The 14783-nt window shown below is 32.1% G+C and overlaps 4 protein-coding genes across 4 annotated transcripts; 1 reads left to right on the forward strand and 3 right to left on the reverse strand.

Annotated features, from left to right (window-relative positions):
* Positions 1–425: 425 nt before the first annotated feature.
* Positions 426–854, reverse strand: FG379_000749 (G10 protein; the record flags this gene model as incomplete). Its single annotated transcript, XM_067326159.1, has 1 exon — positions 426–854. The coding sequence occupies one exon, from the start codon at positions 852–854 to the stop codon at positions 426–428; it is 429 nt and encodes a 142-aa protein (XP_067182844.1).
* A 1092-nt stretch (positions 855–1946) lies between these two features.
* On the reverse strand, positions 1947–2672 carry FG379_000750 (uncharacterized protein; the record flags this gene model as incomplete). The annotated part of the gene is made up of 1 exon (XM_067326160.1): positions 1947–2672. The coding sequence occupies one exon, from the start codon at positions 2670–2672 to the stop codon at positions 1947–1949; it is 726 nt and encodes a 241-aa protein (XP_067182845.1).
* Positions 2673–5260: 2588 nt separating this feature from the next.
* On the reverse strand, positions 5261–11896 carry FG379_000752 (PHD domain protein; the record flags this gene model as incomplete). Its single annotated transcript, XM_067326162.1, has 1 exon — positions 5261–11896. The coding sequence occupies one exon, from the start codon at positions 11894–11896 to the stop codon at positions 5261–5263; it is 6636 nt and encodes a 2211-aa protein (XP_067182847.1).
* A 1327-nt stretch (positions 11897–13223) lies between these two features.
* On the forward strand, positions 13224–14291 carry FG379_000753 (WD repeat; the record flags this gene model as incomplete). Its single annotated transcript, XM_067326163.1, has 1 exon — positions 13224–14291. One exon carries the CDS (start codon positions 13224–13226, stop codon positions 14289–14291), a length of 1068 nt encoding a protein of 355 aa, XP_067182848.1.
* Positions 14292–14783: the final 492 nt, after the last annotated feature.

Here is a 14783-nt window from a genome sequence, read left to right on the forward strand (position 1 = left end):
AAATTGCTTTATTGCAGGTATCTGCGAATGAAAGTGAAATACCTTGACAATTTTGTTTGCATTGAGTCACAGAAGGAACAAATTTAAAGAAATCCATTGATTGTCTGGATACAATGAGTGAATAAAGAATGGATCGGCAAGCCTATTGCTTAGTCGTTTATTTTTTGCTTACAAGTTGAGGACAATAAGTGATCACTCATAACGATTTATTTAGATTACAGCCAAGTGCTTACTCCCCGTTGTTGAGTCATCATTAGTACTCAACTAGTTTGCACTAGGTATAAACAGAGAAATAACGTATGATAAATTTTACAAACTCAAAAAAAGGAAATAAAAAGTCAAACTTTCGGAATTACAAAGTTATATTAGAAGTATAATAAAGCAAAATAAACAAGGTGTGGTGATATTAAACTAAAAAAGAAGGATTAACTAGAACAGCCATTGCATCCACAATTAATGCATTCTATCTTTTCATCGTCCAACTGATCAATGGGAACTCTACATATACAAGTAGTTCCATAATTTGTGTTTGACGTTGATATACAATTAATGCAACAAAGATACTCATAACCTTGCTTTTTCCATTTTGCAATTAAATTTCTATCGCCGTATCCATGATCCAAACAATATTCATAAAGTTCCTTTGAAATCACTTTTTCATTGTAATACTTATCAAACAAAAACCGGCTTCTCAAATGATTAACGCGATATATTGGCCACATATATTCATTCTTCTTTTTACCCTTCATAGTCACATTTTCCGCATCTTTCATCATTTCGTTATACTTTTCTAGCTCATCCTTGACAATATCCCATCCATCAGGTATGGGCACATTCGAAAACAATCTCACCATTACCTCTTACCTATTCTATATTTCCACCCTAAATTAAGTCTTAAAGAAAAAACAATTGAATAACAAGGATCTGCTCTGTTCCCTTACTAATAATCCTCCTTCCTCGAAACGTATACAATCCTAAATATGGTGAACCCAACTCCTCATAATAAAACCAGAAAACGAGAGAAGTGGCAGTCCAAGCTATATATTATCCACCTTTATTTTGTACTTTTCATTTCACTTTAACTATATTTTGGCGGTAATTTAAAAATGATCATATTTCAATTTTATATAACATTTTAAAAGTAGCACTCCCGAGAATGGTAAGATAGCACATTTTTGGAGTCATCATATCAAAAAGTTGAATACTATACATGTGTTTCGAGTTCCTTAGCCCTTTTGAATCATTCATTTTATGCTTCATGTACACAATAAACTTTGAAAAAGATAAAACAATACTTTGACGTTTTGAGTGGAGCAACATTATCGCACATACTCCTACTAGTGCATTTCAGTATCACACATACATTAACCCACACTATCATTTTAAACCATTTTCATTAAAGACTCATATCAATTGATAACTACAAAAGTTGGTTTGGCGTCACTTTGAATTACACCCACATGTTTATGAGTTGCATACAAGAAGTAAATAATGTAAATGAATAAGAAACAAAAGGGACAATCTGGACGTGAATTACTCTTTTTCCAACAAAGTTTTATTAAATATATAACAGTCTACACTGCTTTTTTGAATTGCAGTTTTCGTCTTACCTAAAGAGAAAATAAAGCCACACATGATTTCTTTTGCTTTTTTATCTATTTCAGTTTAATATGTGTGAATGAATACCCACTTTGCGTTTATCTTTTCCATCCTTAATTCAATTTACAGTTGAAACACTGAATTTGTTTTTCTGTTCAGTCTTAAAAAGGTGTTTAATTTGTTAATTTTATTTCACTAAACAAATAAAAAGAAAATATTAAAAATTAAAGTGGCAAAAAACACTGTAAAAACAAAAATGGCTAGATTATAATTAATGCTTACATTTGAACATCAATTCCATTTGACTCGATATATTTAAAAAAATTCACTATATTGTCTACTTTAATTCAAGTGGTAGTTACAATTCTAAGCTTTGCTTGTTTAATAAGATCGTTTCTAACGTCTGCATTTTCAATTATATCTTTGTATTTTTCAATGTACTTGTTAACATTATATTTTGGAGTGATATAAGAATAGTCCGATGGAGTGGACAGTACAAGAGGTAATCCAGGAAAAAGATCTAAAACGACGATACCTTCTGACTCAAGTTTTTTTCTTTTATTATCACTTTCTAAATTAGCATCCATTATTGGATAACTATTATAAGAATTACCCATGTTGTTATTAATGTCATCGTAATCAAATCCTCTTTTTCTAAATAACTCATTTTCATAGCTTTTATCGATCGAAGGCAAAATACACTCTTTAATAAAATACTTTTGCTGCTCAACCAATCTTTTCTGTTTGACCGAATCTGAAGCTAATTCACTTACTTCACAATTCACAAAATCTCTTACTGACATTTCACCTGTTAGTATTCGTCGTCTTAAGTCTGGGTTATTTGGACGTTTAAGATTACTCATCAATTCAAATCTTCTTTGTCTTATTATCCCACTATTCTTCCCGTCCATTGTGTATTCAAATTCCTCCTCTATTTTTGTACTCAGAGATTCAATATCAACGTCACCTAAATATCTATTTTCCATCAAGCCAAGTTCCAAAGCATTTTTTATCTCATTTCTCATCAAATCTTTTCCTGCTCTCGCTTTGTCTGGTGACTGTGATGATACCATCTCTGTTATTTGCACCGTACGGTGCAAATTCATTACTTTATTATTCCTTATTTTTGAAGATGACCTTAAAAGCTTTTGTATCTTATTAATAAATATGCAATACAAGTAACAATCCAGTATTAGCAGTGGAAGTTACCAGTATTATTACAATATAAAAGTCTAACACGAGATCGTATTTTTTCTCTTATTTATATATTCATATATCCTATCCAGCGATAACAAATATTAAGGAAACAGTTATTAAAATAAAAAAAAATGAAAACGAAAGAACAAAATCCCCTTTTCTCCTTTTGCTTACACTCTCTTTTTTATAACCCTATCTCTCACTACTTCTTATACTTATAATACGAAGTTTGCCGTTTTTAAACTCAGCAGTTAATTTGTATTAGTTCTAAACTACCAACAAAATTAGAGAATTGTGCAATAAATAGGAAAACAAAACGGAATTGGACTTTCTTTCTTCTAACCTTCCCACCTGCAGTTTTTATACTAAATAAACAAAGGGAATAATCTGAGCCTTATGTGATTTTGTTAATTCTTTGTGAAAATTTTAACTTCTCTAACATTTATTTTATAGCAATTGATTTTTCTATTTGTTCTGGCGCTAATTTATTTTTTACCATTTAAAGATTTGTTTTATTTTACATGAGTAAAATTAGGTAAATAATGTCGGCAAGCAATAAATAGATGGAGGGAATGGTTCCATAAATCTATAATTTAACTTATCTGGAAAAGAAACAAATACATTGATTTTTTTCATCACATTTAAAATATTACCGAGTTTTTTTAACATGTTGACAGAATTAATTAGAGTTCATCCTGGCTCAATGTTTTAGATATTGCCATTATTTCTATTAAGAAAATCATACTAATAACCTCCATCATGTACATATAATGTAAGGACCTTAAAAGTATATCCGAATAAATACGGCAAATAAAGTGGAGACAAAATTTAGATAATAGTGAAATAAAACATTCAATTTATATTTGAGCAAATAAAGAAAGTACCTAGATACTTCTGTTAACAGTCTCTGGTATTGTTTGTCACTAAGAGCAATAACAACACCTCTCAAATGATTGAACTCCGAAGGCTTGGTTGTTCATTCTGAGTTAAATTTGATTTAAGTAGAGCTACAATTTGCAGCTACAAGTATGCAACTCCAGGAACAACTCTGACTTTTTTCTTAAAAGAATTAATAACTAAAATACATAGAGTTTTAGTATCACATGGCAATAATAGTAATAGAATTCATAAATGCTTATTACTGTATCAGTTGTAGACAGATGAAACACTAGCCATCGTCTGATTTTAACTTTTTGTTAAATACATCGTTGCATCATAAATCTATTAATGCTAAACGTAATTTAAACTAAAATGGTGTAAAAACTTAATTCAATCAAGTTCTATTGAAAAGTCTGGTTTTTTTGACAACCCTGGATCGTTTTCTCTTTCTCTATTTAAAATGAATATAAACATTATACACAACATCGGAGATATTGCAAATGCCAATTTTAATATCGTAAAAATAACCCAAATCATATTTGTTGGCTTTTCCAAAGGTTTGCTTCTAAATTCTTTCTTATATATACTGTAAATAATAATATGTTGTCTGCGTTATATATTTAATGATCAAATTTAACAATGTATGTCCAACCTTGTCACTGAAATTGCTTTTCTTGTATTTACATTTGACTCCCTGTTATTAATCCTAATTGTTCTACTACCCCCTCTCTACATATACCCAAGATTTTTCGACAAAATAAACCCGACAACTTGACACTACCTAAATTTAGTGCCTCCTTTGTATTGCCTTCACCTAAAGTATATCCAACTATTTCTCTATCGCAGTCAATTTAGTACTGTATTCACTTCAAAATAAACAGGACTATATTCTATCTCCTAGTTTGTTTATTCGTATCATAACACACCTCAAGATGAACTTTCTTTACTGCCTCTTATATTAGCATATTAATAAACCACTCTTCCCGCCAAGTGGCGCCTTTCTCATTAAATAATTAGAACAAATTATTTAGCTGGGAATAGATTTTTGGATATATTTGCATATGCTCATATTTACATCAATATGTTTTCTCTCAGTTTCCATTCTATTTTCATATCTCATTTTCCGATGAATTTATCACTTTCTCTAGATGTTACAGTTTTTATTCCCATTAATTGCAAACATATTTGTTTTCTAATAGTTCCTAGAGTAAATCACCAAATAGTGCATATTCCCCCCGTGTGATTTCAATTAAGGAGAGTGATTGCACCTTCATGTATTTCAACTGAATTGTATGTATTCTCTTTTACGTGGGAAAGCGAATATTCACACTACTATGTATAAACAACTTCCTTTTTTGTAGGTGAGAAAAGAAGAATAAGAAAACACTACCTTTTTCATTTAAAATTAAAATTACATGTTGAGCTAAACACTACTACGCAAGATAATATATGCGAGAAAAAAGTGTGAATATTGTTAATCATGAAAGTTAGTCTACTTAAAAATAGAAATTACTTTTAAAATGATAAAATTTGGTAAATGTTGTAAATAGTGATATTCAAATACCAAATATATTTATCCAATATATTATTGCTTCTCAATTACTGCTTCTTCAGTGACCACAGAATTATTTACACAACAATTGTTGTCTTGAATAGCAATATTTTCATTAACGTTATCATCATGTTGGACATTTGTGTCAGTAACCTTATTATTAACATCCACTTGAATATTTAGTGGTTTCGACTTAGTAGGTGGTAAAGGAACGTCACTTGCCATTAATTCTTCGGCAGTAACTCCATATATCTTAAGATGCCTAGTAAGACTTCTCAAAATTTTCCTTTTATGATCCATTACAACCGGTGGATTTAAAATAAATTCGGCTAGTTTTCTTCTGAAACAATTATGTCTATGTTGTTTAATACAAAATGTTCTTATGAATCCATCTTCGTTTACATTGTCCAAAGAGGCAGTTGGTGAAATACCAGTATTGTTACCTATTGAAATAGTACCTTGAGTGTCAGCACCAACACTAGCATCGGCAGCAGTTGTGTTTGTTGAAACATTATAACCACTCTTGACACTATTCTGTTCAACAAAATTATTTAAAATATTCGAAGAATTTCCAAGTACTTTTAAACAGTTTAAAGCACATTCTTTGAGTTTTACTTCATCAAGTCTTGTAAATGGAATGCACGGTGTTCTGTTAGGAGGGGGTCTTTTTTTAATAATTACACCAGAAGCGACAAGCTCTTTTTTATGTAATTCCCTCTGTTTCCTCGCTTCTTTAATTGCTTCTTCTAATGATGGAACGGGAACGGCTTCACCTGAAGATCTTGTTCTCTTTAGATTTTGCGATGTTACAATACTAGAATTACTATTTCTATTAACTATTTGAGTATGTTCTATATTGTTCAAAAGTCCAGTTTGCGTATTATTTTTGGAAAGATTGCCTTCATTGGCCACCAAACGCTTCCCAGTGTTATTTAATTTAATGTAACCATCTTTAAATCTATGAATTGTTCCACACTTGATTTTAACTGAATCTTGCAATACTCCCTTTAAATAGCAGTCAAAGTATGTTCTTAAGGCATCTACGTTATTAATCATATTTGGCGAAAATACTGGACTTTCTCTGTTCATCAAGTCCAACTGGGAAGTAAACAGCTTCCTTTTAATTCTCTCACAAGAAACAAGGTTATCCATTATATTTTCTGCTATCTTAAGAGAAGATAATGTTGAGAGCAATAATTTACCTCCAGGATTGAGAACTGCCATTTGCTTTCCGTGTTCAGGACAATATGCTCTCTGTAAAAAGTAATTTTCGTTTATATTTGTATTGACCAGATTACTGTTTATATTCAAATGAGGAGGTTGACAATTTGGTGGTACATACAAAACACTAGATCCAGAATTATTCGTTGCATTAACAAATTTGTCGCCATTTCTAGAATTTAATCCTGCAATTCTTCGTGTTCTTGAAACATCTACTCCAATTCCGTAGGCCTCATCTAGACCCTTTCTTACGGCAGAAAAACCAGAAATACCTTCTGTGTTACTATTGTTAATGTTGTATTTATGCGTATCCTCAGACAACTCTGCCAATGTTTCTATGCAGCATCCAAACAATTTTAAACACGACGGATGAGCCGTTCTTAAGCAACCGGGATAACTACAAGCTATATTAACACCATAACAACTTTTGCATATGCAACAGTAAAATGGCGGAACATCAAGAATTTCTTGTTCATTAAACATAGCGGATGAACCATTGTTATTTGAATTAGCTCCTAATATCGATCTCGAGAAATGGTATTCAAATACAAATTGCTCCTCATTTTTTATATCTCTAAAAGGTACTTGTTGAACTGTTCCCTCCACTCCTGAAAACCTTCTGGCAAATGCTCCCTTATTTTTATGACCTGAAAAGTTAAAACAAATATTATTGCCAGTGTTGCCACTTAGTGCAGTATTACCTGCTTCAGTTTGAAGCTTAACAAGGGATGACATTCCTATATAATTTGATACACCATATGCCTCTCCTCCTGGAAGTAAATATATCCCAGGTGTATACAAACCACATATTACATGGACAAATAAAGGTTTATCTTTTAGTGCATGTGTTCCTACTGCCGATTTTTGCTTCAAAAAAGCTCCAGAATCTGATTTTGATTTCTCATTCGCAGTGCAGTCGACTTCATTACTACTTTTTGAACAAGATGTCGCTCCTCCTCCGCCCGGAATCGAGGAGTGTGACAGACTTTGAGCTCTGACTAACGCTCCTCCCATTCTTGGGCACAAAACACAAGAAACCCTTTCTGGTCTTAGACCAATTTGGCATGTTTGACAAAAAAAGTCTTCGAATCTTGTTAGTTCATCCGGAATTCCATAACAGCTCCAGTGAACGGTCAAACCACAACAACGACAACTTATAAGTCCTGATTTAGAGCTTTCAACTGTTACATTTTCGTCTTTCATCTCATTATTGACGTTAAACAATGTCGGTGGATAGTCGCTTGGATCACTCTTTAAACAAACGCTACAAATGTCCTTATCATATTTGTCAACAGTAAGCGAGTCACTGTAGTAGATGTGGTTTCGTCTACATATCTCTGAAAGATTCTTTTTTGTATTATTCCTTGTACCTGAATCCCATGATTTTGATCGTGAAATTGACCTCGTTCTAGATCTTTGAATTATTCCACCCATTTGGGAACCTCTGCAGGATTTTTGATTGTATTTACTATTAAATAAATCGGGAAACATGTCTCTATTTATGTACCTCCTGTTCCTGAGATTGATTTCCTCGTTCAAATCACTTTCACTTCTCATTCCGTCAACCACCTGTTCACGTAAAATTGTTGGTCTATCTCTATGATCCCTGCAATAACTCTTAATACTGACCATTCTAAGTGCCTCATCTTGTATACTTCTCCATCCCTGAATATATTCAACCAGTTTCTCGCCTTTCGATTGATTTGGCTCTTCATCAACCTGAACAGAAATTCCATTCAACCAACCGCATATGGGATGATAAACCTTTGGACAGTTGTTATAACAACATGATACAAGTCCAAGTGTATTATCGTTACTACAATATATGCATTTGTCATAAGGTTCCTCGCTTTCTTTTTCAGATTCTCGCTCGTTCTTCGCAATCAAACTGCCACTCTCTTCGCTTTCTTTCAATACTTTTTCATTCTCGAGTGTATTATTGCTGAAAGAGTCACTTTCACAGTTTTTTTGGCTCGTAAAAGAGTCTTGCACTTTTTGACGTAAACATACGTTTTTTGTTTTCTTCTCGTTTTCGTTCCTAATTTTACCATAACCACCACTGTTATTAGAATTAATGCAATGGCTGTTTTTAATAGTTCCGCCATTACTGGTAGTGCTGTCACAGTCATCTTCCTTCTTTTCTATATAACTGTTTCCTAAATAACTCAATACGAGCCTTTTTCTATTTTTCCTCAGCGTTTTCTTATTGGTCCAGCTTCTTCTTAAGCGTTCTAGATTCCAATTGCTCAAATTCTTCCAGTCCTCACACACAGCCAATGGAAGATGCCAAATGGCACAAACTAGATGAACCCACTCTCCATCAACATTGGTTCTTTTAAAGGCCCCACCGGGGTGTGAACATAGTAAGCATGTAACACTTCCTGGATTAAATGCCACCAAATACTGAGTTCCCAACTGTTTCTTCTCGTGTTCGCATCTATCACATAACCAACCGTAAAAATCCAACAATTCATTCAATGGAATGTTCACTCCATAACATCCCACATGAGAAACCATTCCACATCTAACGCATTCAACAAATGGCTTTAAGGTATCTGTTTCCCAGTTAAAACATATGGAACATACATTTGTCAAAACCAAGTGTGTGTTATTTGGCTTTGAAGAACCATTTTCCTTATTTTTGAAATTAGAATTTGCATTATTTACGTTTGCACTTGACTCAGAAACAGGGTTGGAATTAGAACTGGATTTTGAGTTAGAAACGGATTCTGTCGCCGTTTTTGAACTTTCAATTTGTTTCAAATAAGATGGGTACAAATCCCTGTATCCACTAAGAATAAAATACTTAAGCCTGTTCCAAGAGTTAACTATTTGGTATCTTTGAACAATATTCATCCAAATGAAAGGAATATCAGTCATTCTCGTTCTATTCTCATTCTCGTGAATTATTTTATTTTGAATATTTATTCTAATTTTTGAAATAGAATCAACAATATTGTTATATATGGGCAAAAATCTTTCTAAATTGGCTTCAACAAAGTTGAAATCGGAGTTCTCTTTAAATTGATTCATCATATAGGGATGAATCAAAATAGTTTCCACTTTTTCTTTATTGTTCACTACACTTTGGTTGTTTGATATGCCTATTTTATCATTACCGTTTTTAATATCATCAAGAATATCAGCATTATTAGTATCATCAACCAGACTAGATAGGTCACCATTTCTGTTACTTTGGATATCACACAAGTTGTCTATTTGTTTCAAAACTTTAATGGGTTTACAAGGATCGAGCCAATATAAATTACCCAAGTAAACACAATTCGGTGGTTCAATGTAATTGCCATTTAAACCATCATTCCGAAGATAAACTCTTCTTATATCATCAAATCTAATTGTATTACCACCTATTATACTGAACAAGTCTTCTTCTAATAGCGTCGGCAAAACAAAATCTATCCACCAGTATATTGGATCATAACTTCTATAAGACCCCCAAGATAACGAATTCCCACCACTAGATTCACCCAAAAACGAGTAAGATGAGCCCCCGCTAATCATCTGGTTTTGATTATTTATATTAATTAACTCCCTCTCCTTTTTCAAGGCAACGCTGTTAGCGTCTAAACCAATATTTAGAGACGATGCAATTGTGCTGTCACAATTAGCATCACTCTCATTGGCTTTATCAATATAGTCTTTTAGAATGTACTCAAACTCTATTTTATTGTCAAATAAACGGGATGAGGTGTTACCACCATCCTCTTCTGTACTGTTCCTACACTCATGTGGTAAATTTTTATTTATTATACTGTCTAATTCTTTCATTGATTCTTTCATTTTATCAATTACCTTAATTCTCAACAAATCTTGTTTATCATTTATCTTTGCAGGGGTGAAAAATACTTTTTTGTGATTATGATCATAGTTATAAAAAACATCATGTAAATATCTCTCTATATACCTAAATTGGTAATATGAAAGTTCCTGAATACCCAAAATATCCCATTTAACATTAAATTCGTCATCACTGTTTGCGTTAAAATCCATTTCCTCTTTCTTAATATCAGAAGAAAAACTATCTTTATTTTCACTTAAAATATAACCTGTTGTACTTGATTCATGTTTGTTTTCAAGTAAATTTTCGCTCAATACCTGATTGTCATTAACCTGGTTGTTTCTATCCTCAACTAGATCAAAATTTTTTGGTTCTAAAGATACCAAATAAAGATAGTCTTGAAGCTCAAATAATATAAAATAAGGTTTGTTTATTTCAATGCAAGGCTTTGAATTAGAATTGCCAGTGCGGCTTGATTTCAGGATTGACCTTGAAACAATATCAACAATTGAATCCAAGTTGCAACCCTTTAAGTAAATTGGAGGAAGGGAAAGTTTTATCTTATTTATGTACGGGTTGTTGCTTCTAGTTATTTTACCCCAAGGAGGATCAACGAATAGTGTTTTCTCTAAATTAGTCAATTCCTGCACTATAAATTTTCGTTGGATAAAGTTTATTGGTATCGTTTTTAATATTATGTCTTTCCTAGTACCCATTGGAATTCTTCTGAAATATGAATCGAATTTGCTCCAACTTAACTTCGCTAGTCTAGACGAGTTTCCACTACCCGATCCAAATACAGACCCGCTACCAACTGAACCATTGACTGAATTTGGGGTGCCAATAGGACCCTCGTTTATCATCGTTACAGATGTAATTGAATCAATATCAAACTCATGATTATATCCATTGTTAACATCGTTACTTTCATTTACCACATTAAACATTGAAGAGCCATTCTTCTTATTCACCTTTGATTGTTTCTTTTTGTTCCTTTTTGACTTTTTCATAACCTTTTTGGTCTTTTTCTTCTTATCAATTACATGTTTGTTGTTCACCTCCGTATTTCTAACGTTCAATATTGACTTTTCATCAGTGTTTGTGTTTAATTCAGTCAATGGTACCTGTTCTATGCCTATTTCACTGTCAACAGTAACTTTACTTTCGGATGCATTTAAATTCAATGATTTACTATTACTGTCATTATCCGTCGATACCTCTCTAAATGAAACATAGTCGTTTTTCGTGTTGTTATTGCCTACGCAGACATCACTTATCTCAGTATGCTTCGCCTTTTTCATATCCCTTTCATAACTATTGTCAAATACAGTTTTCGATTCTATGTTACTCGATGATAACAAATTACCCTCAATAGTCGCATTAGTATCCATACTCCTTTTCATCGATCTCGTGACTCTGCGTTCATCAGCACCTTCCGTTGCTTCGCCTGATGCAATCTTATTGTCACTGTGCATTAAATCCTTTTCTTTAAGTTCAAATTTGTCATTTGGTTCATAATTCTCATTCATAGATTTTATTCTACTACTTTTACCTTTGTTTTTGCCTTCATTGTTTTTCTCATTTAAAGAAGAGGAAGAAACACTTGTTGCTCTCGAGCTCTTTACAGGTTTCGCGTCCGTGAATCTCATTTTACTTGGAATAAGTTATTTAGGTAAACAAATCCAAACAAAATTCAACTCCTGAACCTATTTTTATTTAAAAAATAAAAATAGTAACCCTTTGTTGCTTGTTTTTACATATTCTTTATTACTACACTAAATATATTGTGATATTATATTTATAATTTTGTTAACACTTGCTTCTCTCTCACCCTAGTAGATTCCTGGTAACTTTATGCAAAATATAACGGACAAAATCTCGTCTGTTGTGCCATTAATGAAATAGTACTATACGATTATATTGAATCTTCTTTTTATTAAGTTGCTTTATGCTAGCTTCTTCGTTTTAAGTATATGTAAATGTAATAAATATATATACGATATTTATATTTACTTATTATATTTACATATATTTTTTATACTACCTGACATAATTATTTTTGGCGGTGACTGATACTTTTCAAATCATAATCTATTTCAACTTGGCGGCAATTGCTGAAAATGTCAGAACATACAATAGTAAACTGTACTTGTGTAAATAAGCGTTGGAATACATTTGGTAGTTTATGCAAATACAAGGTTGGATATGGTAGCAAGATCCTATTCATGTGTATTAGCAACTTGAATCTAAAATATTGTGTGTGATAGTCTGTGTTTATTGACATTCTAGCTTTCAAAAATTACAAGCCGAAAATATAGATATCTTATAATTTAAGGTGGCGTGAGCGCCATATATATTGGAAGCAGGGCAACAAAAATAGGTTTTACTACCTGTTTCTGCCTATGTCAATGAGTGACCCTGTACTAGTGATAGGAGGTACGTTTATAAATGTCGCTAGGTGACTTAAGGGTATCAATTGTTTCATAGTATTCAAAATGGTAGTCCCTTGTTCTTCTATTGCAACTTGATTGTAAAGGTGGCATTCAAGGGCGAACTAATTTATTTGCACTCTGGTTTTGATATAACCATGAAACAATTGCCTTTCTTTAATTCATGGTATAAAATAACTTCATCTCTTTTGTATTTTAATGTGATAACTCTGTAAATAGGCACCTATGACGGTGGTATACTAGGCTTTGAAATTAATGTTAAATCAGATGAAGAGTCGACTAAACTTTGGATTGAAGATGGAGATAATATAACTTTTAACCCAGTTTTTGGATTTAAGGCACACATGGTAAGTTTCTTTAGTAATACGAGGGTGAACGAGAACGAAGCATAATGTAAACCTAAAAGTAATAAAGAACGGTTTTATAACAAGAGGTTTACATTAACAGTAAATTGTTCATATATTCACCTCGTTGACACACAAATGTAAAATATAACTCCTCCACCTGAAAGTCTAGTGTAAAAGATATGGATTCAAACAAACAACTATTAGTAACGGCAAGCGGAGACGAGACCATTAAAATATACAATTTAAAAACTAGATGTGACAATGGAGTTTTATCTAAACACAAAGGTAGTGTAACATCTGTAGTCATTTCAACTAATGGGAAATACATGATTTCGTGTGGTGAGGACAAGCTTGTTTGTTTATGGCGATGTTCAGATTGGGAACCACTACTATCTATAGATGATTGTCACAAGTACACTCCAGTTTCTGCGGACTTTCATCCCTCTATGAGGTTGGCTCTAACTTTAGATGTTAAGGGAAACATATGCTTGATCAATCTCTTGGAGGGAAAAATAACGGGTAAATATAATTTAACTGCAATCAACGATAAAAATAATAAATTGGTTACAAAGTACAACACTTTCTATAAGATTAAATTTAATAACGATGGAAAGTATTATGCAGTTATATCTCAGAAAAATTTCATTATATCAAGCATTTTAAATGAAAAGTTATATGTTACACTTTCAAATGACGTTTATAATATAGAGTTGTCTGGATCTAAGCAAATCACATGTTTTACTTGGATCACCAACAATCACTTTATTACTGGATTTTCTGATGGAAATTTAAAATTGTTTATGATATATGACGATAAACTCACTCCAATTGACATTGAGTTTAAAGTTAATTTGGAATCCTTTTCTGTCGACAATCCAAACCCTCATGAGAAAAATAGAATTAAGGGCATCAAAATAATTAGAAGTACTGAAAATAATAATGACATAAAGGGTATATTGGTATCATGTGATTCATCTGGTATTTTTGCATTGTTTAAATTTCATATTTTAATTGAGAATGAACTAGACAAGGTTTGTCCGGGCAAGTGTATATTTGACATTCTAGATATCTACACTAGTGAAAACAGAATAATATGTATGACTATACAAAATAAACCACATTTGATTTCGAATCAAAACAGTACTTTATCCAATAATGCGATGTCAAAGGGTGAAAATATAAAACTAATAGAAAATACCAATAAAAAAACAAAAAAGTCAAAAAAAGTGAATAAAATTACTAAGTAAACTTTATTTTACTCGCAAAATATCATGAAACTACTTTTTTTGCTACTCTATATATTCAAAACAAGTATGATTTATTTGATAGTAAATCACATGCGAAAAGGTATATTGGTATATTAATTCCACTTTTCAACCCACTGATTAAACTGCAATTTTGCTTCTAAACCACGTGTAATTCTAAATAAAGTGAATATAGTTTCTCTTCTTACCCTGCAATACAACACGTCACGTGTTAATTCTCCATTCCTGAACGTATTCAAGCTTTTCCCATGTTAGTTATAACTACTTGGTGTTACATTTGTAGAACCTAAGAATACAATTCGCTTACATGTTAGTAAATAAAAGCAACTTTCACTCGCCCCATTTTCTAAATATATAAACCCCTTATTTCATGATCAATTCAATAAATCACCTTATTTTTATCTTAAAGAGAATGTCCGCGGCGGTGCAATTTCCATTATACCTAACATTATTTATTTCATTACGTTTACTCCT

The sequence above is a fragment of the Cryptosporidium bovis genome (assembly GCF_009768925.1).
Source record: "Cryptosporidium bovis isolate 45015 chromosome Unknown contig_16, whole genome shotgun sequence".
NCBI classification, from domain to species: domain Eukaryota; phylum Apicomplexa; class Conoidasida; order Eucoccidiorida; family Cryptosporidiidae; genus Cryptosporidium; species Cryptosporidium bovis.